A 27,634-nucleotide genomic window follows, 5' to 3' on the forward strand; every position below is an offset into this window, starting at 1 on the left:
CTGGCATCAGTTTGTAGGAGGCATCCTTCTTGTTAAAGAGGCAGTTATCACACCAGGGAAGAGTTTATTCGGTCTTTATCCAATCCTTTCTCCAAGCTGCCCAGGGTTCCTTCTTTTTCTCCTGCAACAACTCTGTCAGGCAAGTCAGGCTGAAAGTTAAGTGACTGTCAAATCTAAGCGCAGGTCTCCTATCCAATATGCTATTGCTGTCCTATTACCATACTGGTCCTCAAACCGCAGCTCATATTCAGTAGAAGATGATTTTCTTTCTACCCAACAGAGAACCCCGATTTCATCAAAAGAAGTACTGTTATAATTTACAACAAGCAATGCTATAAAAGGGCTGTGAAGACAAGACAGGCAAGAAATAACACTGTAGGTGCCGAGAAAAAGCAAGGACAAAAAAGCACAGAGATATGATGCTGCAAGGGCTATAAATATAAATCAGAGATAGAAAGAAGCCTTTTGAACTCCATTCTTTCTCCATTGTGTGCACTTTTAAAAGATACTGGAGATACTGTCTTCTAAGGCTGCAATCCTAACCCCCCCCCCCGGAGTAAGCCCCACTGAATCCAATAGGACTTACTTCTGAGTAGACATGGGTTGCCCTAAAACGGGGGGGGGGGGTAACTCTTAGAAAATAATAAAACACCAAAGGGATTACATGCAGCAGAGAGAAAGGGCAGAGAGTCTCTGTTTTCACTTGGTTGTATGCACTGCAGATCTAATACAAATATGGGAAAACTGTGTGTGTATCCAAACCCATTTGATTTCCAGGTGCTTTAAACAAGCAGCAGGAAAGGTAGTGATCAAATGTTTCTGCTTCAGGACTGTTCAAGCATGCCCTTGATAGATGAATGTGTGCTTTTCACCCTTCCCCATTGACATCCTCTCACTCTAGGAGAAAACAACGGTTTTGTTTATGATGCTTTCCCCCTCCCTTTCCAGCCAGGAGCCGTGGGAAGGACCTGACTGCTTCATCTTTTTGCAAGAATCATTGGCTACCTTCTTTTGACTACTTGCAATTCCTCTTCTCCACTCAGTCCCATGATCATGGACAGGAAAAGGAGGAAATTGTATTCAGCCCTGTAATCACCACTTATAGCGGGCATATTGTGCTAAAACAAGAACAACAACAACAAGCCTGCTGCTATGCCAGCTTAAGCGTTCCCTCGATTCTTACAGGCACTCAGCCCTGCTTTGCCTTTTGTAACAAGCTCGGCCTGGGGAAAAGAGAAACTTTTAAGTCAATTATAGTGAAGCCACTTAAGGGAGATAATTGGGGGGGGGGGCTGCCGAAAAAGAACTTGAAATAGATGTTTATGGAAAGTACTGTTGCCCCACTCCCAAAGGGCGCCCACAGACAGCAGCCGACAACAGGTCAATAAAGAGTGACTGCCTTCAGACATGACTCAAAAGGGGAAAGGAAGGGGGACAGGTAAGGAAAACTGCGAACTCGAGGACCAGTTGTTTTGTTTCTTAAGTTGCAGTTCCTATAAAAGCCATCTCGGAATAGCAGACAGGGGAAATGCGAATGTAAATATTGTATGGAATAAATATCTAGAACACGGTTCAGGCGGGCGGAGAAACCTGCCCTCCTCTCGCGCTCCAGGTCCTTGATTCCTCGAGGAAAGTAAAAGAGCAGCCTCTGCTCAGATGCCTCGGTCTTCCTCTCCGCGCGCGAAAGAGAGGCAGCTCGGCTCGCTCTCCGCCCGGGAGGGGAGGCGGGAGGGAGGAGGCGTGTCCCTTCCCCGCCGCCTCTGCCCTCACTCCGAGGAGACGCGCCGCCGTGTCTCTCAGCCTCGCGCCACAGAAGCAGGGAGCGGCGCGGCGCCTCGAAGGCTGCGCGGCGCAGCCCGGAGCTGTCCAAACTTTGCGGGACTTTGCCTCGCCTGCCTGCCATGCCCTTCGCGAAGCCCGCCTGGGCTCTCTCGCGGCGCGGCGGCGCCTCGCCACAGCCAGCGCCGGGCGACGCGCGACAGGGGCGCACGGAGTCGCCCGCCGCCCCTCGGTGAAGCCCCCCTCTCACTTGCCGCTGCGCTCTTCCTTCGGGCGCCCCGCTCTCTTTCCCCTCCGAGGGGAGCTGGGCTGCGCGCGCTCCGCTTGGGAACGCCCCTCCGCGAGGACGACGCCGAGGCGCGAAAAGAAAGACCCGGAGGGCAGAGGCATCGAAGCGCGCGCTCTAGACGGCGCCGCTTCGAGGCTGAGCGAGGAGGAGGAGGAGGACCCCGCCCTTCCCCGGCGCGCACCTCGGGGCTGCTGAGGTGCCGCGCTAGCCGCCCGTCCTCCCCCGCTCGCCCTTCCCCGCGCCCGCCCCCCGAGCCATGAACTTTGGCCGGGGGGGCCCGTCGGTGGTGGTGTTGAACGTGGGGGGCACCCGCTACTCGTTCTCCCGGGAGGTGCTGAAGGACTTCCCCCTGCGCCGCCTGAGCCGCCTGCACGGCTGCCTGTCCGAGCAGGACGTGCTGGAGGTCTGCGACGACTACGACCGCGAGCGCAACGAGTACTTCTTCGACCGCCACTCGGAAGCCTTCGGCTTCATCATGCTCTACGTGCGCTACGGCCACCTGCGCTTCGTGCCCCACATGTGCGAGCTCTCCTTCTACAACGAGATGATCTACTGGGGCCTCGAGGCGTCGCACCTCGACTACTGCTGCCAGCGACGCCTCGACGACCGCATGGCCGACACCTACACCTCCTACTCGGCCGACGACCTGCAGGCCGCCGAGCCCGCCGCCGGGGCGGCCTGGGGCAGCGGCAGCACCACCGCCAGCAGCAGCCGAGGCGGCGCCGGCGCCGAAGCCGGGGAGGGCAGCGGCGGCGCAGCGCCCCCGCCCGGCGCCGAGAAGAAGTGGCTGGAGAGGATGAGGAGGACTTTCGAGGAGCCCACCTCTTCCTTGGCCGCGCAGATCCTGGCCACCGTCTCCATCCTCTTCGTCATCGTCTCCATGGTGGTGCTCTGCGCCAGCACCATGCCCGAGTGGCGGGCGGCCGAGAACCGAAGCATGGAGGAGCAAAGCAGGTACACAGCAGACTCACTCAGGGAGCCTTCAGGGTAGGAGGAAATCTTATTCTTAACCCCCCCCCCCCTTATTCGACGGTGTCCCGTCCGAGTGTGTCCCGTCTCTGTCCTCCTCTCTGCAATGCTCCCTGTCTTCTTCCTCCTCGCCATCTTCATCACCGCGATGGTTGCCTTGCCACCAGTTTCTGCCAAGTGCTGGTGTCACGCTGGAAACAACCATCGGTCAAAGTCCACCTCACCTTTCCCCTTTGCAAAAAGACAGAAAGAAAGAAAGAAAAAGGTGGGGATGGGGCAGGAAAAGGGGCGCACCTCCTTTAAACCAAGGGTAGCTATTTCTCAGAAACTCCTAGAGAGTAGAAATGATTGCTCGGCTCAGTTACTTTCTTGCAGTTATGTGTTGCCTTTTCCTCTGCCAGGAAGTCCCAAGGCAAGGTGTGTGGGGTTCCCAAGGCTGCGTGGGACAGCGTTGCTTGTGGAGAGGATTACCCATCCTAGTACTAACCAGACCCAGGGAGCAATCCCATGCACAAGAAACTGGCATAATGCCAGCTGGTGCAAGTTCAGAGAATGTAAAGTTATGCCAGAACCAAACCCCGGTCAGCAACAGGGCTGCTGCTCTGCCTAAGGCTGGCAGAGGGGAAACAAGCCTTTAAAATAGGTTTCCTGGTCATGTGATCGAACTGAACAGGCTTAGGATTCAGCCTAATTCCCCTCCATTCTGGTCCAGCCCTCACACACACCTTTTTTTGGGGGGGGGGACTTACTGTGGATTCAGCTCAGCCAGCTGATCCAGGATGAGCACATTACACTCATATATTTTGGGCTGATCCATGGCAGACCTTGCCATAGGATTGGCTCCTCAGACCTGCTTAGCTTCAGCAAGGGGGTGCCCTCATGCGCCTTTAGATTTAGGACCTCACCGTAACTTTTTGGATAAGGGGGAGTCAACATTCCAAGACTACAGCAGCAAACTTTCTGGGTGCCAATGAGTGACCTGGGATTTATACTTATTATTTTAATATTATTGTTATTGTTACTATTAATAATATTTCTAAATTGTACTTTCATAGGAAATATAGCAGGGCAGCATAGTTCCTACCCCAAAGCCTTCATTAAGAGTCTTTCTCAAGACATTGGGAAAATGGCATGTCAATAGTTTTGAAAAACTAAACTGGCTGGATTTTATGGACCTGAGAGGCAGCTTCTGAAGTAAGAAGCAGCGCTTCAGTGTCACAGAGAGAGAAATATGCTCTGTCTTTCCATGGAAGGTGTTTTTCATCCTCCTCATAAAATGGCTAGATAAGCATCTCTTGCAGGATGTTTCAGTTCACTTGCTTTCAAACTGTGTCTTGAGGAGCCTGTGATTCCTTCAGAGCTTATCAGGGATTATTCAGGGTGAAAATCAGGAATGGCAGGCAAGGTTTCCTGAAAGATAAACTTGCCCCTCACTGCTAATATTTCTCTGCCACGTGCAGCTATAGAGGTGTGTTCCTGGTTCAGTTTATATGAGGCGATGCTGAGACCCAATGCCTGGCCATTGCAATGGACGAACTGTGTGTGTGCTCTAGCCCAGAACATACTCTGTAATCCTCTGTAGATGCAGCTGAGGTCCCATGGCAGAGGAAGTGCAAGGGTCCTTAGCAGCAAATAAATAGCTTTTTTGGGGGTGGGGGACTTTCACTGAGGGGGAAAGTTTGAAAAACGGTGCTTGAGGAACTCTCCCTCCAGGCACTTGGTGTCTTAAGGCAGGCAGCTGAAAACGGAGTTAAGGTAAAACATGCAACAGAAATTTATTGCAAATAAGTAAATGAATCAGAAAATTTTAAGCATAGACACACTACAAAAAGGTCAGACCTGTCTTTCAGACTCATCTTCCTCAGTGGACTTGAAAGCTTATTGCAAATAATAAAGGCAAACAATTAAATATTGGCACTAATGAAGGAAACAGAAACAAATAGGGCGGGGAAGCATAAAATTCCAGCTCATCCACAGGCTTTGACTTTTAATTTACCACTGCCCACATGAGGATAAACCTCTTCATTGAAATATATGCACTGAACAAATTAAAAAAAACTAACACATACACACACAGTGCTTGAAATCTGTTAAGGATTATTTTAACCTTGGTTGTTTGCACATTCTCAAGCCCCTGTCCCCTAGCAAAGCCCACCAGCACTGACTTCCATCTTTCCTCCGCACCTCCCGCTAGCTAACTGAACCTTAATTTCCCGCAATGCCTTGGAGTGACAGCTTGTGGGAAATTAAAATGGTGGCTCCACCCACCAGAGGGCACTTTGGCTAGTGTCTCCTCAAGCCTAGAGCCTATCCCTTTCTCCCTCACAGTGGGTGTCTTGATTTGGAATATATGTAGGAAACTGCTTTGCCCTGAGTCAGACCATTGGTCAATCAAGCTCAGTATTCTCTACACTGGTTGGCAGTAGCTCTCCAGGGTTTAGAATGAGTTCATCAACTCTTAACAAGCTTTCCCTGGTGGCAACCCAGAGATCTGTATGGTACTTTGCTGGTGCCTCACGTAGCCACAGCTTTTCTAGCCCATTCTTCCACCTGTCTTTTCATCCAGCCTGTCCACCTGGAATCCTGCTTGTGGCAGCTATCAGAAGAAGAGCAGGGAAGGAATGGGCAGGAAATGCCATGGATACCTGATTTCTCATTGCACCACGGGAATTTAAAGTTGCAGCCTGAAAACCATACTTCAAAGGTTAAACTATGTGATTCTGATGTAGCTAGAAGATGTCTCCCTTCCTTAATCCATGCCCCCGGGCAAATGCTTTGGACATGAAACAGGATGACCTATATGTAAAGGTTCTCCAAGAATGACAAAAAATAAATAATTCTGCAGGAATGGGGAATGATTCTCCCAACGCCTCTGACCCACACAATGAATTATGTTCCTTTCATTTATTTATTTCGTAAAATTTATATACTACTTGAGTGTAAGGAAAAAAACCTCAAAGCAGTTTTCAATGAGGAGAAGACCCAGTAAAATTATCAACAAAAGAAGTTAAAAACAGCTATTAAAACATTGAAAGAATAATTAAAATCAAAGATAAACTAAAGAACCAGATCAAAACACATGTCAACATTCTACGTATATGAGTAGGTTTGCCTAAACAAAGGAAGTTTTTAGCAGGCACTGAAAAGAGTACAGGGAAGGCACCTGTTTGACATCAATACAGAGAGGGTTCCAAAGTAGGGGTGCTGCCAAACTAAAATACAAATTCCTTACAAATGCGGAACAAGTATATGTGGCACCTGTAGCAGTGCCAGCTCTTATTAGACAACAACCTCTTCCTCTCATTTAGCATATAGAAACTTTTTTCTGGGCTTGTACCAAGTAATGTTATGCCAAGCAAGTAAAGTATTAGACCAGTTTCTGTCAGTAGAAGAATATTCATTCTTTAGAGTGATGCAGAATTCTTCGTTTGGCTGATAAAATGGAGCATTCTGTGAAATTTCATTCCTCCTACATTAATGCAATAACAATCTTATTGAAATTATTATTATTATTGGTTCCAGATAAGAGAGGAAAGCATGCGAGGTTTGCTTGTTTCAAATTATCATCTGCTGCAGGAAGTTGCTGTTGTATAGAAAATAATGACCTAGCCCTGAAGCATCTCTTAACTTTTGAGCTTTTGATCTCGCAGCGCTCCAACCATGGCTGCACTCATCATTGAGGTCCTGTTTTAAAAGCTGGGCGCTAGCAAGACTGAATAGGGATTGTGGCACATTTGGTCTCATTGCCATATGGATGATATCTGCTCCCTTTGAAGTTTATGGGGACTTTATTGCTAATTTCACTTCTCTCCTGCTGCTTTCCTCCTTCACAGTCGGGGAGCCATCGAAGCACCTTTATAAAAGAACTGTCTTTCATTTTAAATAATCCTCCCACATCTAAAGATACACTCTAATTAGTAAGCTGGGAAGTTAGGCATTTTAGATAAAACTTCACAGAGGCATGACTTTCTCACAACAAAACTTTGGCAAGCCAGTTTGGGTGGGTGGGGAGAACACTTGTTTTCGATGTGGGTTTGGAAGAAAACTGTCCATGATGTCATATTTCTGAGAAAACTGCCATTATCTGACTTTGTTTCGGTGCTTTATGTACACGTTACTCTTTCTTTAGAACTAGTTTCTTCCCCTCCTAGAAATAGTCCTGGTTTGATAAATAATCATTTTTAAAGGCGTATGAATTACTGGAATGAATCTACAGTCAAATGAAACTGCTGCAAAAAAACCCAAGTACAGTACTTCAAACTGAGCACAACCTCATATCCTTAGACCTGGGCAGCCTCTTTAGTATTTAATATCATTCGGATCCTAGGGGATTTTGGTTTCTTTTTTAAAAAATAGAGCTTCTGGTGGTACTCATATATTGATAAAAGTGCCGTGGGTGCCAGCACAAAATGGCTGCTGACAGCAGCAAAATAAGAAGTGCCAGTACTCTGTGCTAGTGAGTACTGTCACAAAAACTCCTGGTCACTACACATTTTTAGTTTATTTCTAGATTTGAACCAGATATTTTGTAGGAGGAAAAATAATACGGCCTGGGGTGGGGACGGGAAGAATCTTAGTAAGAAATTGAAATAGATATATAAACCAGTGCTATTGACAGATTTAGGGGAGAATGATTTTCAGGTGTCTTTTATAACAAAGATGCAACAAACAACGTATCAGAATGAATTATGATTATAATATGCAGTTGTAAGATAAACTAGAGGTGAAATAATTGGGCTGAGATAGATCAAATGATATCCTTTACCCTTGGCCTTTATTCAAAGGCAGGATTTTCCACTTCAGATCCTGAGCTGGCATATTCTTAATATCAGTTTTCATTATCGGACTCTGTGTCCTCAGCTATATCTCTTAATTTCGGCTGAACTTGTAAAGCAGCCCATTTCTGCTGTACCTTCCAAAATCCCATGGGTTTACTCTGGCCATGAATTAATGAAAGCAGCTTTAGAACCGAACACTGGGAACTTTTGACTTCAGCTGAAAATTATTAACTAGGGCCAAGTCCCATAGTAGTGGGGTACACATTAAATTGTCGATAGCTTCTTCTACAAGCATGAAATATGGGGCAACTAACTGTCTCTTTATTAATGGAGTGTGCGCACCACAGAAACGTGCTGTAGAGAGCCACATATGGGACACGTCCACTATAATCATTCAATTGAAAACAACCCACATGGTGCGTGCCACAGAGATGACAGGGCAGAAATAGATGGCGACACAGCCAATTTTGGACATATTGCCTGGTGTGAAGTGACTGTTAGCTGAGTGAGACTACAGGTGTATGGGTATCTTTAAGAGTGAACTTCAAAACAAAAGGTAGCATTCAACTATATTTTACTCAGAGTAGACCCATTGAAATTAATGTGCATAGAACCATGGAGTTGAATGGGACCCCCAGAGTCCTCTAGTTTAACCTCCTGCAATACAGGAGACTAAGGTGCATTAATTTCAGTGGGTCTATTCTGGGTAACACCTACGTGACTACCATCCAGAAAGAGAAGGGTTTTTAAAAACAACAACAAACACTAATATTCTTCTCTCCTTTGCTTTCACCTTGAGCAAATCTTTGCTGATTGAAGGTTGTCACGCTTAAAAGGAACTTGGGGGGGGGACTTGGCCACCTTTTAATTACCCTTTTTTCCTGTTCAGACCTAATTTTCTCTCACTAATAATTTGCTTTTAATTTGCTTAGTGCCAAGGTCAGTTTTTCAAAATCGCACATATCTCTGCTCATCTGTTCATACAGTTCTGCAAATTTCATTTATAAGGTGTTAACAGCCTTTCCACAAGTCAGTTAACAATGATTACTAATGTGACTCGATTCTAACACAGGGCATTTCTGAATTATCAGTTTATTTCAACCAATTCCTAGGAGTCAAACGAATGCAGAAAGATAATTAACAAGAGGCCATTTCTGCACAGTCATTCCTGTCCCCCATAAAACATGGTGCTGATTCAACTTCAGCCATGCTGGATTTGTGGGTGACTAGTGGCCCCAGGTGAGGACTTGCATCCCCATTGGGGTCAGACATTTGCACCAAGCTCAGAGGACACAGGGTGGGCATCTTGGGGCACCTCTACAACAGCTGCCTATCCAGATACTCGCAGGCCCTTATTGGCTAGTCTCCATGACATCGCTACTGGTTTTGACCTCTGCACCATTTTCTGGCCTTTAAAGAGTCGATGTCAGAGTAATTAAATCAGTGTTTTACTCCATCAGAGGCCAGGTGACACCCTCCCCAAGTACTACTTATTCAGTCATTTTTTAAAAAAAAATTGAACCAGCAAGCATTGGTCTTCCTTCTTTTGTTGCTTGAGGTTTAGTTTTATCAAGTTCTTTGCACAACCCCATCCTCATACCCCCTAGCACTGGAGTACAAATATTCACCCTGAGTTTTTTTGTTCAATCCCCGGCATCTCCATGTAGGGCTAGGGGACAACCTTTTCTGAAATTCTGGAGACACTGCTTGTCAGTGTAGATAATACTGAACTTCAAGGACCAGTGGGGTCTGACTCTGTATGTGGCAGGTTCCCATGCTCATAGCTTCTCTGTCCGTGATGCATACAAATATGTTTTTGATGCATGCAAATAAATCTTCTAGGCAGGATTTGGGAGATTTTGAAACGTTTCCATTTGCAGGGTGAAAATAGAAAATTATGGGAGTGGGAGAGTCTTTGTGCATGTGTATGAAGTTTTGTTTTGTTTTGTTTTGTTTTTAAAGCAGAGATTCTGAATAAAGTTATTACCAAATTTCGCTTATTACTCTTGGTACTGGCAGGTTAACAGAATGGTTAAGCCATATATTTGGCAAGAAATGGAGCGGAACATAAAACCACATAGTACCAAATACAAGAGTAGATAACTTTACAAAATAAATTATTGAGTTTCAGAACAAACACAAAAAATATACAGTATAAAACTATACTGTATGTATTCAGAATTCAGAAGATACCAGCCCTTTTCCATGGACTGTCCCCTACTCCTTCTCCAGAGAGCTCAGTGTCATCAGCACAGCCAAAGCATATCCATAAGTACTTGGTTACAGCAGGAACAGATAAGAATAGCCGATCATTTCGCACTTTTCAGAGGTCGCTGGTAAAGCAGACCTGGCAGTATCCAGTCCAAAGCCACCTGATGTTCTTTCCAGCTGGAAAGCTGACAGGCTTCTCAAAAGAAGTAGCTGCAGTTTCTCTCTCCCTGTAAGAGAGAGGTAGAGAGCGAGAGCATGGCAACAGCTATAATGGGTAACCATCTTGAGCTCATTGCTAGAACCAGTACAACCCCCGCCCCCCAAGGCAGTCATCATACTCTGCTCTCTTGTGTGCCCATGTAAGAGAATGGAAGGGTTAAGAGTTCAAGGTGCCCAGAGAACTTAAAGTGGAGAAGGTATGGTGCCAGGTTAGGAGGGAAGCACAGCGTAGGATAAATGGGCAGGGAGTGGGGGACTGTGGACAATTGCCAATAATAGTCCTACTCAGAGTAGACTCAATGAAATGAATGGACATAACTAACAAATCCATTAATTACAGTGGGTTTGCTCTGATACATTACCCGAGTGTGAAATGATCTATCTTTATCTATCTATCATCTATATCTATCATCTCTCTCTATCATCTATCTATCTATCTATCATCTATCTATCTATCTCTCTCTCTCTCTCTCTCTCTCTCTCTCTCTCTATCTCTATCTATCTATCATCTATCTAGCTTTACTGCTCCATAATCCCTGTGTGATTTCCTGGAGCCTCTGCTGTAAAATAATTTAATAGGGCAAACTGCCCTCTACAACAAGCAGATGAACACCAAACATTTGCCAAACCTTGCAATAAAAGAGATTGCAACCAAACACAAGGAAGAACTTTTCTGAAGAGTAGTACTCAACTGGTTTCACTTGAGCCCTCTCCCTTCTTTTAGCTTTTGCAAATTTAGCATTCACTGTTCATATTCCTCTTGCTCCCACATAGCAGATGGCTGACGAGGGTGTCTTAGCCTTTCTGATCTATGCTCTCTCCCATAAATTAACCCAGGGCATGACTTACTGAAATGCATGTTGTGGAAAATCTATCTTAGGGTAGCTTTTTCCAGTGCTTTTCCATAACAGGTCATTTGGAGCAATTCAACACGATGAAGCCATCTTTAAACACACACACCGGTCCTGTGATGCCAATAAAACTGTCTTGTACATGTTTTTTTTTGGAAACTTTCCCCAAGGATGTGCATGCGCAGCAAGAACAGACTGTCTCACCCAACACCTCACTCTGTGTGCTGGGATTGTGATTTTTTAAAGGGTGTGTGTTTTACCGAAGGCACAGTTTACTAACCATAAAACCCCTGGGTTCTTAATCTCAACTAAAGCCCAAAGAGCTGCTTCTGGAAACACAACACATTATCGTTTGTGGAGAATATTTATCCCCCATTATAAAATTGATCTCCATAAAAGTATTGAATTCCTATGAGCGCCAGTAAAATATGTCAGAAGGCGGTAGGACTGCAGAACATTTAAACGTGAATTTAAAAAGAGATAAAACTGTTCTAGGCATATATCCAGTTTGGCAAGTCCTATTCTATAGCTCCCTTTTATTTCTGGCTTCCATTTTAAACTTCTTTAAATAGAGGATTGTGGGTGGCTAATGAAAACTATAGGCATAACTTTAAACATATGGATATACTGTAGCTTATCTTCTGCAACAGTATGTGTATTTCAGAAGATGCTCCTCAGAGTATTTTACCCCTATATTTACAATGCATACTGACCAGAAAAAGGTACACTGGGCTTGCACCACATTCAAATTGGTGTGTTTTAAGTGGTAAGTTATGCGATTAAGTCCCAGACAATCCAGCAAAAGTGAAGAACTATCTGTTCGAACGAGAGAGCTAACCAGATTGGGGCTTCAGTTTTGGTCGAATTGTGTCCATAATTTAATCTATATTGCTCATTGTTTTATCTGACTCCGGCAGAACATCCTTGCACTTATATTAGAGATCAGCAACTAGGGAGTCATGGGGCTTTGGGTCTTCTGTCCCTCTAACGCAGCCTTGGCCAACATAGTGCCTTCGATGTTTTGGACTGTAAGTACAATCACAGTATTGTGCTGGGAAGAGACTTTTTAAAATAATATTTATCTGTTTCCTATTTAAGACACCTTTGGGTGTAAGATGACACACAAAGAAAGCTAGAATAATAAAAATAAAGTTCTCCGAAGAGCCGAGACAGAGTTTTTTTGTGGTGTTTGCTGTGTCTGCATGTGTGCTGTGTATGTGGCAAGTATGGGTGTGCTGTGTGTGAGAGTAAGTATGGGGCGCCATTGGTCCCATTGGCAACACCCTCTCTCACTTTGGTCATGCGCACTGCTGGCAAATGGCCCTCAGAGGCCTGGCCAATAGCAAGTGCAGCCCTCAGGTCAAGAAAGATTACCCACCCCAGTACAGACTTGTCAGCTTTGGAGATAGACCTAGTGAATGAGCGGTGTAGCATTGTGAGTTCCATTTAGTTCATTCCAGTTTTGATTCTACAGCTGGATTCAGGCACAGTGCAAAACCATGGTTTGTGCCAATCATAGTTAGGAACCTATACAATGGTTTGAGCTTGGGAACTTCTTTTTGTATGCTTTTGTTTCCCATCTGCTTAATTTGTAAGATCGCTCCCATTTCCGCTTGTGGTTTGTTAATGGTCTGTGAATTCAGCCATAACTGCAAACCACAGTTAGCACAAACTGCTGTTTGCAAACCAGCTTCAAGCTGTGGCTTTATATTCTGGTTTGTGAGCCCCAAACAATCCACTGCTTGTGGGCAGGATTGGAGTCAGATATTAAAGCAATTCATGGATTTGCAGTTAGCCACTCGCCTGATTAACTGTGATCAGAGTCCGGATGGCCTTCAGGCTAATGTCCCATGCAGGAGGGGGGAATAGCTATGTGGTTCTGTTATTCGCCCTCCTCTCTGTAGTGTTACCATGCAACCTAAATGCTATGTTTCTTGTAGGGTTGAGGGGCCATAGCTCAGCATGAAAACACATGCAGAAGGTTCCAGGTTGCATCTCCAGCTAAATAATTTGAGATAGTAGGGGTACGGGGAAAATAAACATCTCCTGATGATGCCTTGGGAGGCAGAGTGGACAATACTAAGGCAGATGAACCAGTGGCCTAATATTGCATAAGAATCCTTACCCAAGCTTCATTGCAGGAGGAACAGTCATGGATTGTGGGAGATAGTGACCCCTCTTTATAGATGCATCGCTGTGCTAGATAGTATGAGCATCTTAGGCATACTTCTTCGGAAGTTAAGTGCTAATTGGATCTTCCTTCCAAACAAATGGACTGAAGCTCAAATTCACATTAACTTGTAAGCAGCTGGAAAAATGCCATTTACTAACTTCCATGAGATTTTGCCTAGGTAACAACTGGAGGCTGGAGGGGAATTTACTGGTGTCTTCTAAGTTTCCTTGATTCTGGAATACAAGCATGTTCTTGCAAAAAAATAATAATGATGTAGACTAGTTCAATCATGCGCTGTCTTGTCTTCTGTTTTCCCCCCTTCGTGTTTCTTGTCCTGCATATACTGTGTTTTATTCAGACATTTAGTGGACGATGAGGCCAAACCTCTGTTTTCCCCTGTTTTAATGCTCAAAAAATTTACTGGAGATTTTTAGACAACCTCCAAAGGGAAAAACGTGCAATTTGCAACTGAAAGATGCTTTGACAGCTCGGAATGTAATTACTTTTGAGTACAACAAACTAGCCTTATTAGTGATTTTTAAAAGAATTCTCAGGCTGTCTGAACCAGTCTATATGTAAAATAGGCTATTCTGTTTGGGTCTTATCAGTCAGAGCAGAAAATTAAACAAAATGATTGGTTTATAGTAAAGAAGAAGAAGAAAGCTGCAAGAACCCTAGATTTCGAATCAACAGACAAAGAATTGCATTAAAATAACTTTCATTAAAAGGCTGATAAATACTCCAAATTAGAGAGTTTTAGACAAGGACTAAATTAACATTCAACTCAAGTGCCATCAATACAAAAGAAAATTGAATGGCCATATGCGTTGGAATATGTAGATGTTGGGAATATATAGTTTCTCAGGTTTTCTTAATTTAACTATGACAGCATTCACAAATGCTGATTTACAGTTTTTTGTTTAAAGACAGCCTCACTGGAATTAAGGATACTAACAGTACAATCTTACACACATCTACTCAGAAATAAGTACCATAGCATCCAATGGAGCATAGTTCTAGGTAAGTGTGCAGGATTGTAGCCTTATAGCACAATCATGTCTATTCAGAAGGAATCCTCACCGGACTCAGTGAGGTTTACTCCCATGTAATTGGGTATGGGATTTACAGAATTCAGCGTGGCCTTGCTCCTGTACCCACTTATCTGGGAGTAAGCCCTACTGAACTCAGTAGGATTTGTTTCTGTCTATAGGAGAGCACCACACAATACCGATATTTCCAATATCAGAACAAAATCACACACTCACAATTTTCATCATTACACATAGCTGAGCCTATATCAAAACAACAGGGATGCCTTTTTAAAAAATGCATTTTTCTCTGGCACCATTCATCTATTTCAGGAGTTCCCAGAACCTGAGGTCCATTATCTTCACCTAGGTAGTTCTGCAGCATGTCCATAAAAACACAATTGAAAATCTCACAGCATCTAGTGCTGTTACAACAACGGGCACAAAAAGCATTAAGTGATCTGCTGAGGCCCTTTGCAATTTGCGAGTGGTCCACAAGGAAGAAAGTTTAGAAACTACCGATTAATTTTATGATGTAGCTGCATTTTTAAACTACCATCCTGCCACTTGCTTAGGAGAATTCGGGATTTTATTTTTAAAGGAGCGCATATTTGGGCAGGGCAAGCTGTCATAAAAAATGGATGATATTCAGTTTAAATTAGGTGCCGTTAAGGCCAGTTGTCACAATGGTGCACTGAGAACTGGCTGAGGCTTGCTTCTCCTATTGCCCTGCTTCATTAGCCAGGCACAGTAGTGCACCGACTGGTAGTTTTGGACCAGAACCTGCACGGTGCTTGGCCATAGCAGCTTATTTATTTATTTATTATCCATTAATTGTTCTAATGCCCCGCCCTTCTTCCTAATCAGAGCCCAGGGCAGCTGAAAGCAAAAGCACACCAATGTACAGAAGCACAAAACAGCAATTAAGGCTACAGCAGATTCACAACAACTTTTAAAGCAGGAGTAGCAAACGGTACATTCTCTCGCCAGCAGTGTGCAATTAACCGCCGAATGCCTGGGGAAATAAAAAATGCTTTAAGTGCAGTGGAATTGTGTGCAGCAGAGAAAGGTAGAACTGGCGAGAGCTGCTTTTCACATGGCTTCCTTCTGATTTTTTTTTGCAAGCCGCTTGCAGATTAGCAGAATCCTACATTGGCCTTGGGGAAACTACAGAGTTTCTTGAGGGGGCGGGGGAAGGATAATGTGCATGTGGTGCTTGCGGCACTGTAAAATGTTCATGCTGCCATCTTCAACCAACTTGGACCTTCCTGAAGTTTTGGCCTGCACTTCCCATCACCTTTGACCTTTGGTCATGCGGATTTGGCCTGACGGATTTGTAGCCTAAAACAGGTGGAGGGCACCAGGTTCACAAAGTCCAGGTTACACTGATGCACCAGCCATGGAGGAGTAGGAATCAGCTGCCATCTGAAGGCATTTATTACCATAGCAGTATCAGTCACACTGTTCAGCACAGTTGCATCTCTGCCTCTGGATTCAGAGCTATGGATTCTCTTTGCAGTCCCACAGAGAGGCCTGATGGAGCCACAGTTGCCAATTGCCTCTCTTCCCCACAACACCACCAGTTTGGTGCTCTCTGCTTCATATATTCACGAGCACTTGCTATATTTTCCCAGTGATTCATACAAGTCAACAATGGGAAACATGAGCTTTTGAAGAGCGTTGGAATCCTTAAGGCAAAAGAGGAATGAGAGTGGGCGGAGCGAGGTTGCAAAATAGCACACGAGGCACTCTTGTCTGTGGAGGCTACAAAGCCAACATATTTTACTGAACCCAGAAAAAAAGTGGTAATTTTTTTTCTCTCTTTAAAAATACAAAATATGTGGTTCCTTTTTGCAAGCATTCCAGTTGTGCAAAACACTTGGGAAATGCTATAACATGATATAAACATTTCCCTTTGAGTCCCCTGAGGTGAGAGTAGATGTGACATGGATGACAAAAAGTGAACAAGTGGCATTGGGAAAAGATTTGACCTCTCATCCCACTTGTGCTATGTCTCCGAATGGCTTGCAGGCCAGTCTGGTTGCTGAACACTGCTGTGATCAAAGTGAAACTACGGGTCTACATTTGCCTCTAAATTGTGTGGAAATAGGAGCACGCTGTGTTTCCTAATGTTGCTTTTGCTAGCCTGGAAGATGACAAAAACAAAGGCTGCAGGCTTATCCCCAGGCAACTGTATGTTACAGTGGTGCCCCGCAAGACGAATGCCTCGCAAGACGGAAAACTCGCTAGACGAAAGAGTTTTCCGTTTTGGAGGTGCTTCGCAAAACGAATTTCCTATGGGCTTGCTTCGCAAGACGACAATGTCTTGCGAGTTCCTGCTGGTTTTTTCCCCTCCCCCTCCCCTTTTTCTAAGCCGCTTATCAGCTGATCCGATCAGCAGATAAGCCGCTAAAAGCCGCTAATAGCGCTAATCCGCTAATCCGTCAATGGGCTTGCTTCGCAAGACGAAAAAACCGCTAGACGAAGAGAATCACAGAACGGATTATTTTCGTCTTGCGAGGCACCACTGTATATCCATGATGGTGGAGTAACCACCTTGGCCGCAGGCCAGAGCTCCTCAGGATTTCAGCACACCCCACCCATGGTCCTCCTCTTCAGGAGCTGCTTCTTTCGTTGCCCCACATCCACATCCTGCCTATGAACATTTTGCAAACTTGTAGTGGGGATCTCTCTTACCGTGCACCAGCACTTCCACTGGTGCAACCAAGCTTCTCTATAGGCAGTGGGTTCTGCTTCTATTTCTGAATCTTGTTACCTGGTGAAAACGGGGCGATGATAGCCTAGTGGATGTGGTGGTGATGCAGAGGAGTTGCTGTTAAGGTAAGTGGTCATCTTTTGAGCAAAGCCTGCTCAGAGTTTATTTACTGAACAAGATTTAAACACCGTTTGATCGTAATAAAATCTCTCTGCAAGGAATTAGATATAGATATATCTTGATGCAAAAAGTTTTTAAAAACCCAAGTAATTAAAAACATTTCAAAGATAATTAAAAAGAACAGCAAAAGATTAAATCACATCAACATCTGTGTGTCTGGATAAGCTTGCCTGAACAGAAACATTTTACGGCGAAAAGAGTACAGCAAAAGTGCCCGTCTGATGTCAATAGTCAGAGCGCTGAAATGCATGTGCTGCTGCAATCAAAGATTGATTTCTTAAAACTCTGGGGCAGATATTATGCAGCATGTTCCCTTACTGAACATCGAAGCACTTGATTGGGCACATAGGTTGAGTAAGGAGATATCTCACAGATAAACTGGTCTCAAGACGTTGAGGGCTCTAATAGCAACACCTTGAACTTAGTCCAGTAACAAATTGGCAACCGGTACAGATCTCTGAGCTGAGGAGTTACATGCTGGCAGGGTCTCACTCCTGCCAGCAACTGTGCTGCAGCATTCTGCACTAACTGTAGTTTCCGGATCAAGTGCAAGGGAAGCCTCACATAGAGTGCATTGCAGTAATCCAGTCAGTCAGCAGTGCCTGAACTCCTGTTGTCAAGCTCTCTAGTTCACGCTGTGTTCTGCCAGGCTGTGTAGCTGCTCCTTCAGGGGGAGTGCAACCCCATCCAGGACAGACAGTTGACTATTTTTTGGACCACTCACACACGCTGCCTCTGTCTTGCCAAGATTCAAGCTCACCTTATTGCCCTCCTGCATCCCACCACCACGTCCCGGTCCCAGTCCAATTCCTGCACAGCCATTCCCAATTCAAATGTTCTGGAGAAACAGAGCTGAGTATCATCAGCATACTGATGACATCTTTTTCTCAAACTCCTAGCAGCTTCACATAGATGGTGATAAAGTAGTGCCTTGGGGCACAGCACAATTGCCATGGGGGCAAAAAGCACTCTTCCAGTGCTGCTCTCAGGACTTGGTCCTGTAGGTAGGATCAGATCCACTGTAGCAGAATGCACCAAATTTCCATTCCTTGAAGCCTGTCCTGGAATGCCATGAGCAATGGTATTGAAACCCATAGAGAGATCAGGAAGAAGGAGCAAGGTTGCAACCCCCCTGACCCACTCTCTGAAAAGGTCATCCATCTGGGTAGCCAAGGACAGGCCTGAACCCAGATTAGAATGGATCTAAATAACCTTCGATGGGACGCGGGTGGCGCTGTGGGTTAAACCACAGAGCCTAGGACTTGCTGATCAGAAGCTCGGCGGTTCAAATCCCCACGACGGGGTGAGCTCCCATTGCTTGGTCCCTGCTCCTGCCAACCTAGCAGTTCGAAAGCAGGTCAAAGTGCAAGTAGATAAATAGGTACCGCTCTGGCAGGAAGGTAAACAGTGTTTCCGTGTGCTGCTCTGGTTTGCCAGAAGCGGCTTAGTCATGCTGGCCACATGACCCAGAAGCTGTACACCGGCTCCCTCGGCCAATAAAGCGAGATGAGCGCCGCAACCCCAGAGTCGGCCACGACTGGACCTAATGGTCAGGGGTCCCTTTACCTTTACCTTAAATAACCTTCGACATCCAAAAATGTTTGCAGATGCCCCAGCACAATGCTCTCTGCCACTGATTCCGCTAGCAATTATTTCAATCCAAGGAGTCTGGGGCTGGTTTCTTTAGGAGTGGTACCACCGTCTAAAGCAGAGTGACTTTATCCTCAGAGTGGACAGCCAGTTGGTCACAACCGCTCCTTGGATGTTCCAGGGGCCCCTCCTCCAAAGTGTGAGTGAGCGATCTCTGGAACATACACTGGTTCAGCTAACAGAGGTTGCAACACAAGCTGCAGAATGAGCAACCTTTACAGCCTACACTGCCACAAGTTAGACAGGATTGTGTGCACAAGCCAGTGTTCGGCAGGCTTTGAAGCTCTTGTGGTGCGATATGTTTATTTCGTAAGTTATCTGTTCTGTATTGCTTTTGTAATTTATATTACGAAAAGCAATATAAAGCCCATGAAGCAAAACATTAAAATGATTTTCAGAAGCTACACCAAAAAAAGCCCATGTCGTTAGCAGCGTCATTAAAAACGACTTAAGCCATCAGCCCCCGAATTGGCTTTACTGCCTGTGCAATGCTGACTGTGTACTATTAGAAAGTTTCCGCCGTGTTTGAACAGGGCATTCAGTTTCAATCAGAACTCTCTATGCTGTTTTAAAGACCCCTTTCCAGCTTTCCTGTCACCTGGTAATAACTGTATCTGGTGCTCTGATTTAAGGATGTTGGTAACACAGCGTTCAGTTCAGTTCAGTTCAGTTCAGTGATTTCAACCACCTTGGAGAAATGCTTAGGCTGTTTTACAGTTGACTGGTAATTATTCATCTGGGAAATCATTTTAAAAGGGCCTAGAATAGAGTCCTGGAGGGGAATAAAAGTGCTGACTAATTTGATCTAAATGCAGGAGTGCTGATACCGTGTGCACACATGCGCACATTTCGTCAGCTTTTTCTCCATTGCACCAAGGCGCATTACTGGTACCTATTAGTTTTTGGTAGTATTATTGGTTTTCTTTCCATCCTTCCCTTCCTCCCAAAGGAGCCCAGGACAGCAAACAACAAAGCTGCTAAATTAAACAATTAGAAACAAAATGGAAAAAATGGAAAACAAACATTAAGGGCATCTAAACTCATTTAGAAACAGCCACGTATCTAACAGCCCCATGGCTAATAATTTCAAGGTTGCCGGAAACTGTATCTTTCAGCTATCAAATGCCTATGTGAACAGGAATGTGTTCCAATGCCTCCTGAATGTTAATGAATGAGAGAGCGAGACATACCTCACTAGAGAGGGCATTCCACAAATGGGGAGCCACCACCTCAAAGGCCCTGTTGTGGGTCAGTGCCAACCAGGCAGCACCAACAGAGCCTCTCTTGTTGAAAGTAGGGCCTAAGTTTGCTGATACTGGAAGAGGTGCCCCTTAAGGTACTTGGGTCCCAAGCTGTTTGCCAATACTTGACCTAATGTCATCAGTTCCTCAATTTCTTAAATATTAGAGGTTCCTTTTTGACATGTCTTAAGATTTTAAATAAATTCATAGAATCAGAAAACATAAAATCAGGCATAGTGCATTTACTAAGAAAAATATGTTTCTATTATTCTCTCCCCAAAAAGCCATCAGTATGTAAAATACCAGGCTTTAAGAGAAAAAGATCAAGTGAGAGGTGTTTCTGGCAGCCTCTAATCCATTAGTATCTTACTAATAGCCGCTAGAAACCTGTTATTTGTGAGCTGAATCAAAATCCAGTAAAAAACTTGTTTGGCATGCTTGTCTGCTAAAAGTCTGAGTCCGTGTCAGTGTAATAGCGTCCAAGTTCAACTGACTGACCAACCAAAGTTACTCACAGGAATTGAATTGTTTTGCTTGTGTTTCTTTCAACAGGATAATTGAAGCAATCTGCATAGGCTGGTTCACTGCAGAGTGCATTGTGAGGTTCATCGTCTCCAAAAACAAGTGTGAGTTTGTCAAGAGACCCCTGAACATCATCGACTTGCTGGCAATAACTCCCTACTACATCTCTGTGCTGATGACCGTTTTTACAGGGGAGAATTCTCAGCTCCAGAGGGCTGGAGTCACCTTGAGGGTCCTGAGAATGATGAGGATTTTTTGGGTGATTAAGCTCGCCCGCCACTTCATTGGCCTTCAGACACTTGGCCTGACCCTGAAGCGATGCTATAGGGAGATGGTGATGCTGCTCGTCTTTGTCTGCGTTGCTATGGCGATTTTCAGCGCACTCGCCCAGCTCCTTGAACACGGGCTGAAATTAGGGAAGCCCAACGAAGGCTATGCCAGCATCCCGGCTGCCTGTTGGTGGGTGATCATCTCTATGACCACGGTTGGTTATGGCGATGTATGCCCCGTCACCGTACCTGGAAGGATTCTTGGAGGGATTTGTGTGGTCAGCGGGATTGTGTTGCTGGCCCTGCCTATCACTTTCATCTACCACAGCTTTGTGCAGTGTTACCATGAGCTCAAGTTCCGGTCTGCTAGGTACAGCAGGAGCCTCTCTGCCGAATTCCTAAATTAATGGATAGCACAACTGCAGTTCGTAGCAGCACTTATTATGTTGAAGGAATCGACCGGACCCTCCTTGTTTCTTCCCTGTTCCTGGTGACTGACAGGAGGGGCAATGCCCTATGCCCTTAAAGGAATGCTTTCCCTCTCTCCACCTGCAGGGTGACCACTTTCTCAATGCAGGGATGAAAGCAAAGCACTCATTTCCTTAGTCTCATCGCACACGAGTGTCTCCAGCTTGTTGGACATTGCAGGCGGTATGCACTATTTAGAGTGAAGCACATGCATTTAAAATATGTCTTTGATTTTGATGTTCTCATTCATTTCAAGGTCTGTTTTCAGGAGCACACACAGTCCAGAGACTCAAGTGATCAAGCTTGGTGCACCCAGAGTGGGTGGGTGGTATTTATTTTTTTAAAAAACAACAGCCTTTTGCATCATATGGCTAGCAGCTGTTGAACTTGGCTGTGGGTGCTGCAAAAGCCATTTGTGATTCGGTTTGGGGTGAGAAGGTTCTTTGCGGGGGGGAGAAGGTTAGCAGTCTTGTTTCTCCTGAACAACGCACTGGGCATCTCAGTGAAGCTTTCCATGTTGTGCTGTAAGTTGTGATGACTGGGATCCTGCCATCATCTCCCTTTATTGGAGGTTTTTCCAGCAGCCTCTTTGACCAGAGACAATAGTGGATAAAGAAATGGAGAATGTCAATCTGGTGCCTTCCAAATTCTGTCAGTCTCTTAATTCCCAGCAATTCTTGCTAGCTTGGGCAATAATGAAGGATGGTGGGAATTGTAATGCAACGACATCTGGAAGGCAATTGGTTGAGGAAGGGTGATATGAGAAATTATTTCTCTGCCCTACTGCTTCCTGCTCTGGGAGCCAGTGTGGTGTAGTGGTTAAGAGCGGTACTCTTGTAATCTGGTGAACCGGTTTCGTGTCTCTACTCCTCCACATGCAGCTGCTGGGTGACCTTGGACCAGTCACGCTTCTCTGAAGTCTCTCAGCCTCACTCACCTCACAGAGTGTTTGTTGTGGGGGAAGAAGGGAAAGGAGAATGTTAGCCACTTTGAGACTCCTTAGGGTAGTGATAAAGTGGGATATCAAATCCAAACTCTTCTTCTCCCCTGGAAAGGTGTTTGTTTTTACTTGGTTAACCAGTTGTAAAACTTAAGTGATAATCTCCTCTTAACATTGGCTCTGCTTAGAACAGTGGTTACCGGCAGTGTTAAGAAGAACCTTTGGGTTCCCTTAAGAGCTTATCATTCCCCAGTGATGAGCTCCGTAATGGTAAGACAAGCCAGGACATTACTAATAGTCTCCCCTTGCAATGCATACAGATGTTATTTTGGTGCGTTTTGAGGTTTCAACTGAGTTGATGGCAAAACTCAGCAGGCCTAGTCAGTCCCAAATGTGAGAAAGCACCTTAGAAGGGTCAGTGAAAACACGTTTGTCTCTCACACAGGGCTTCCTCTGCAGATGAGTCAACATAGAAAGGGTTTGCATAATATGAAAAGTTTGGAAACCATTGTGTTCCAAATGCTTGAATCATCACCTAAAATAATCATCAATTTGTATGGTAAGAAAAGGGAATCCTATACAGAAAGATCATTTATTTGGAGCCCTATTATTCCTTGAACATTTAAGGTGTGTTGTCTGTTGTACACCACCTTCCTGCCTCACACTCACCCCATACAGTTGAGGAAATAATCCGATATCCACTAAAGCTGAGCAAATCTGTATTAGCGAAAGTGGAGTCGGCAAAATTACCAGATTCCAGATGTACAAACTGAGATGAGAATCTGGCCTTTTTTCTCCCTGTTGTGCCACATGTTTTCCGGTGAAGCAAGATTTTCTGGCATTCCAGTCCTAAATAACTCTGCTCAGAAACAAAGCACTTCATTGCAAGTAAGTGTCTTAAGGTTCAGCGACAAATGTGATTCACGGGAGAGTGCTGCTATTGGACTTTATAAAAATTCAGTTGCTGACAATGTGATAGATGTATTTAGAGGGGACTCGTCTGTGAGCTATTGCTGAGCCTGAGTTATGTTGCCAACTCTGTTCCATCAGTATGAAAGCCTTTGTTTGAAAGCCTTCAATTTGTTGTTCTTCCCCTCCCTCCTCTTTTTATTAATAATTGCAGTACAATAGCCAGAGTGGTGGAGGAGATAAAGAGAGAGGGCAAAGTAGTAAAATTCCCTGCCTAGCCCTGAAAGTAAGTTGGTGGCTCTGGGCCCGTTTCTGTCTCTCAGCCTAGACTTGCTTACAAGGTAAGTCATTCATAGGTTGATTGGAGAATAAAATAATGTCATATGCAGAGATAGGAAGGCCTGGAAAAAAACCTGGAAAAATGGGGGGGGCAGGTTCCCCCCTGTTTTTCCCCAATGCCATTTTCCCCCAGAAAAAATGAAACAAAGTGTGTGGTATATCAAACTCTCTTTTTTCTATTTTCTGGGGGTAAACGGTTTTTTAAAAAACCCGAAAAAAAATCTGGTTTCCCCCCATTTTTTCTGTTTTTTCCCTGGCCTTCCCATCTCGAGTTCCTTGGAAAAAGTATAGAAAACAAATGTGGCAATGAAGTAAGACATCTCCCAGGAAAATAAGTGGAAGTTTCATACCCGAGATAAGGACTAGTTCTCCACACTATAATGGCAGGGAAATAGGGCAAAGGGAAATCAGATATGCAACATACTGAGTTCTGGCCCAGGAACTTCTTACCTATAAGCTTCCAGATGTGGTTGGACTTCAGTTCCCATCATCCCCAACCATTGTCCAAGCTGGCGGGGGCTGATGGGAGTTGAAGTCCAAGAACACCTGGGAGGCTTACAGGTTCCCCATCCCTAGTCCATGGTCTAGTCCAGTCTCTGGAAAAACCTCCTCAGACCACCCCCACCAGTTTGTAATCCTTTGTCCAAAACTGTCCATGCGTCCTTTGTTTTCTTTGCCAACCATGGCTAATAAAACGATTTTCTTTTAAAGGAGAGATTCTTTGGATCATGTTGAACCATGGCATCAGCTGCGCCTCATTGGAAGATTTGCAGACTTCATTTATATATAAATATATTGCAGTCAAATGGGGATTTGTTATCCCCGTCTTTGATAATGATCCTTACAGAAGGAAGCCATTCAGACCTGATATACTTCAATATGGTTTATTGATTGAAAGGTCAAAAATAAAGCAGCTCCGCTGATACGGAAAAGAAGCTTTCGAGCTAAATATAAGTTGTGCTATGTAAAAAGCAGTATGTACTCTCTTGTAAATGTAGAACCAAAATAAAGGAATTCTTGTTCTTTTGTAGTGCTGCTTAATGGCGCTATTAATACAACTTAGGAAAGCTGCCATAATAGACCTACGCTGTTTGAACATTAAATATAGGCACAGTCAAGCCAGGACTGTTTGCTGAGAAACGTCAACATGGAACTTCTTTGTTTCGTTCAGAGTCTCAGAATCTGTCTTTTATCTGAATTGGTGTGTTCACCTAAAAACAACGCCATTGTGAAATGCTTATTGTGAGTGTGTTTTTGGAACATCTCTTGCTGTTGCCATGTGTTCCCATTTAACAGCGTTAGGAATTTGACAGAAACCAGTTTCAAATTATTGTTTATTTTAGATCTTGAACCGGCTTCCCATCACTTCATGCACAGTTTTTATGTGGTCAGCCAATAGTGCCAGCCTCAGCATAGCAGCATACTCCATGCTATTAACTCCAGGAGAAGGTGTGTGTGTGTGTGTGTGTGTGTGTGTGTGTAAGCAAGCAAGCTGGTAGTTGCTTTCCTCCCCATGGAGAATCAAAGTGGCATGTGATCTGAGGTTCTGACCAGTCACAGAGAAGCCAGGAAGGTTTCAAATGTATGTCAGGTACTGGTTGAGCCCAGAAAGGCAGATAAGATCATACTGATTTTTGAGTGTGAGCAGTTTGCAAGCACCAAAGAAACTGATCTAAGGGAAGGACCAAAACTCAGTGAGAGGGCATCGGTTTTGCATGCAAAAGGTACCAGGTTTAATACACGGCATCTGCAGGTAGGGTGGAAAACCCTGGAGAGCCTTTGCCAGTCACTGTAGAGCAGAGTTTCCCAAACCTGGGTCTCCAGATGTTTTTGGACTACAACTCCCATCCTAGTTGGCAGGACCAGTGGTCAGGGATGATGGGAGTTGTAGTCCAAAAACAGCAGGAGACCCAAGCTTGGGAAACCTTGCTGTAGAGAATGCTGAGATGGATGGATGAATGACTCAGTATAAAGCAGCTTCCTCTGTCCCTATGCTCTCAGGGCAGGGATCCTCTTGCCTGCCTAGTAGCTGCTAGAGTAGTCATGTGATTGTATCCCCCGCCAACAAATTCATCTAAATTGCCGCCATTTTTAAAAAGGAAGAGCACATGCCAACTCATGACGGTGACAGGAATATCTCCAGCCGTTCGGAAAGACAAGCTATTGTCACTATTTTGGGGCCCTGTGAACCTCAAGAGTCACAAGGTCAGTGCCCAGTGGATGGAAAGAGTCCTAATGACCACAGATGGTGCTTTGCCTAGCAAGTCCAACCCAAAATTGTTGGTCACCTGATAATGAGAGCCTTCTTGACGTGACCTAGCCGCATGGATGTAGGCACAATGGGACATTTATAATACAGAAACATGCCATGTTAATGGATAAATTGGCCAAAGATGTGACCAGTAGTTTGATTCTAATGACTGCCCTCCCGCACTATCTCGCATTTTTTACACTACGTACATGTTTGGAGTCTTAGTTCCATGTGAAGTTTAGGGAATATTGTGCCTTGGGTCTACTAATTCATGCCATGTGTTTATAATGCAAATGGAATGCATAAAATAATAAATAAAAAGTACATTGTCAACAATTATAAATGCATACATAAAAATTGGATTGCATCTGATATAAGTTGTAATTGGAGCAGACCCACAAAAATTAATAGACATGGCTAACTTAAGGCCAGTAATTTCAGTGTATCTATTCCCACATTTTTTTTAATACAACTCATTCAGTATAGTATTGATTCTTGGCATTTGGGAGGGGATATATGATGATAATTGTAGCATTACTGATGTATTTCACATCTAGTGCATCAAAGGAAAAATTGGGTGTTGCCTGATACACAATATGGCCTATATGTACTGATTTGCACTGGGACATCATTTGATGAGGGAAACTCTATAATGAATGAGCTTGACTCCGCTTCAAAAGATGGGTCCTAAATGTATCTTATGGAACACATTGCTCATAATCCATTGGAAATTTTTCTTGTATGAACCACCCCCCAAAGTAAATTGTGCAAGAACACACAACTGGTTGATCCAGTTCAGAAGTAATAATGTAATTCTAACCATGCATGCTCGGAAGTAAGTCCTGGTAATAAATATTAATTAATATATTATAAAAAATATTGATTATACCCCACCCATCTGGCTGGGTTTTCCCAGCCACTCTGGGCGGCTCCCAGAATAGTAAAAACAGGATAAAACATCAAACATTCAGTGAATTCAGTGGGACCTACATCCAGGTAACATGTTAGAATTCCAGCCTAGGTCAACCTGGGAAGAATTCAGCATTTGACATTCATTCCGTCAGATTGCCAGATGGCACAATGCCTCTCTTCTCCACCCTGAGGGTTCTCCCGCCCTATTCCCCAGCCAATTTTGGATGGTGAGGCAGGAGAAGGGGAAGCTGTATTGCACTAACGGAAGTCCTTGTGCAGGCTTACAGACTGATCATGCAAAATCCTTCATTGCAGGGGAATGGACTGGATGACCAACTCTACAATTCTATGATTCTATTATTCTGAAATAGGAATACTATACCTTAAGAGCAGGTTGACAAAGTCTGGGAATAATGACATGATTTTCTTGTCCTCTGAAAAGGGTCGAAGGAGCAGATTTCCCTCCCCATCATTGCAAGGGGGCTTGAGCCAGAGAAAGCCTGTCTTTCTCCACAAGGACACATGAAACAGAGAACACAATGGAATCTCCACTGAGATTAATGGCATCCATACAAGAGTACCTTTGGCACAAGCCCCACCATTTCTATTAGAGCAGCGCAGCAATCCATTACGCATCACCATTTCTACAAATCCAAAAGAGCATCGTTACCTATTTACTCAAGGGAATGTTTATGAAACACCAGTATATATTAAGTTACATTAAAAAAAATGTTTTACAGCTTTAGTTGCATTGCAGAATGTAAAATTGCTTATTTATGTATATTTCATTTTTGTATTACAATAAATTATTATTTTGAATAGGATACGGAGGATGCTTTTCAATGGCTATTCAGAGGTTTTCAGCCAAAGTATGCTCATCCATACACAAGCCAGCTACAGATGCCAGTGTAACATGGTTATATCTCTGTCGGGTATCATG

General features: G+C 44.4%; 1 protein-coding gene across 2 annotated transcripts; it reads left to right on the plus strand.

Annotated features, from left to right (window-relative positions):
* Positions 1 to 1,971: 1,971 nt before the first annotated feature.
* On the plus strand, positions 1,972 to 27,518 carry KCNG3 (potassium voltage-gated channel modifier subfamily G member 3). Of its 2 annotated transcripts, none has more exons than XM_082217760.1 (2): positions 1,972 to 3,055; positions 20,637 to 27,518. In XM_082217760.1, the coding sequence occupies exons 1-2, from the start codon at positions 2,325 to 2,327 to the stop codon at positions 21,280 to 21,282; spliced, it is 1,377 nt and encodes a 458-aa protein (XP_082073886.1). In that variant the 5' UTR covers positions 1,972 to 2,324; the 3' UTR covers positions 21,283 to 27,518. The 2 variants fall into 2 exon arrangements, with proteins under 2 accessions (XP_082073886.1, XP_082073887.1); XM_082217761.1 differs by having other exon boundaries at positions 1,974 to 3,022.
* The last annotated feature ends 116 nt before the right edge of the window (positions 27,519 to 27,634 follow it).

The sequence above is a fragment of the Podarcis vaucheri genome (genome assembly GCF_965113315.1).
Source record: "Podarcis vaucheri genome assembly, chromosome: 3".
NCBI classification, from domain to species: Eukaryota; Metazoa; Chordata; class Lepidosauria; order Squamata; family Lacertidae; genus Podarcis; species Podarcis vaucheri.

Coding starts and splice junctions, on each gene's coding strand:
- KCNG3 (XM_082217760.1), top strand. CDS start 2,325: ATGAACTTTGGCCGGGGGGGCCCGTCGGTGGTGGTGTTGAACGTGGGG. Junction 3,056..20,636: donor TCACTCAGGGAGCCTTCAGG/GTAGGAGGAAAT, acceptor TTCTTTCAACAG/GATAATTGAAGCAATCTGCA.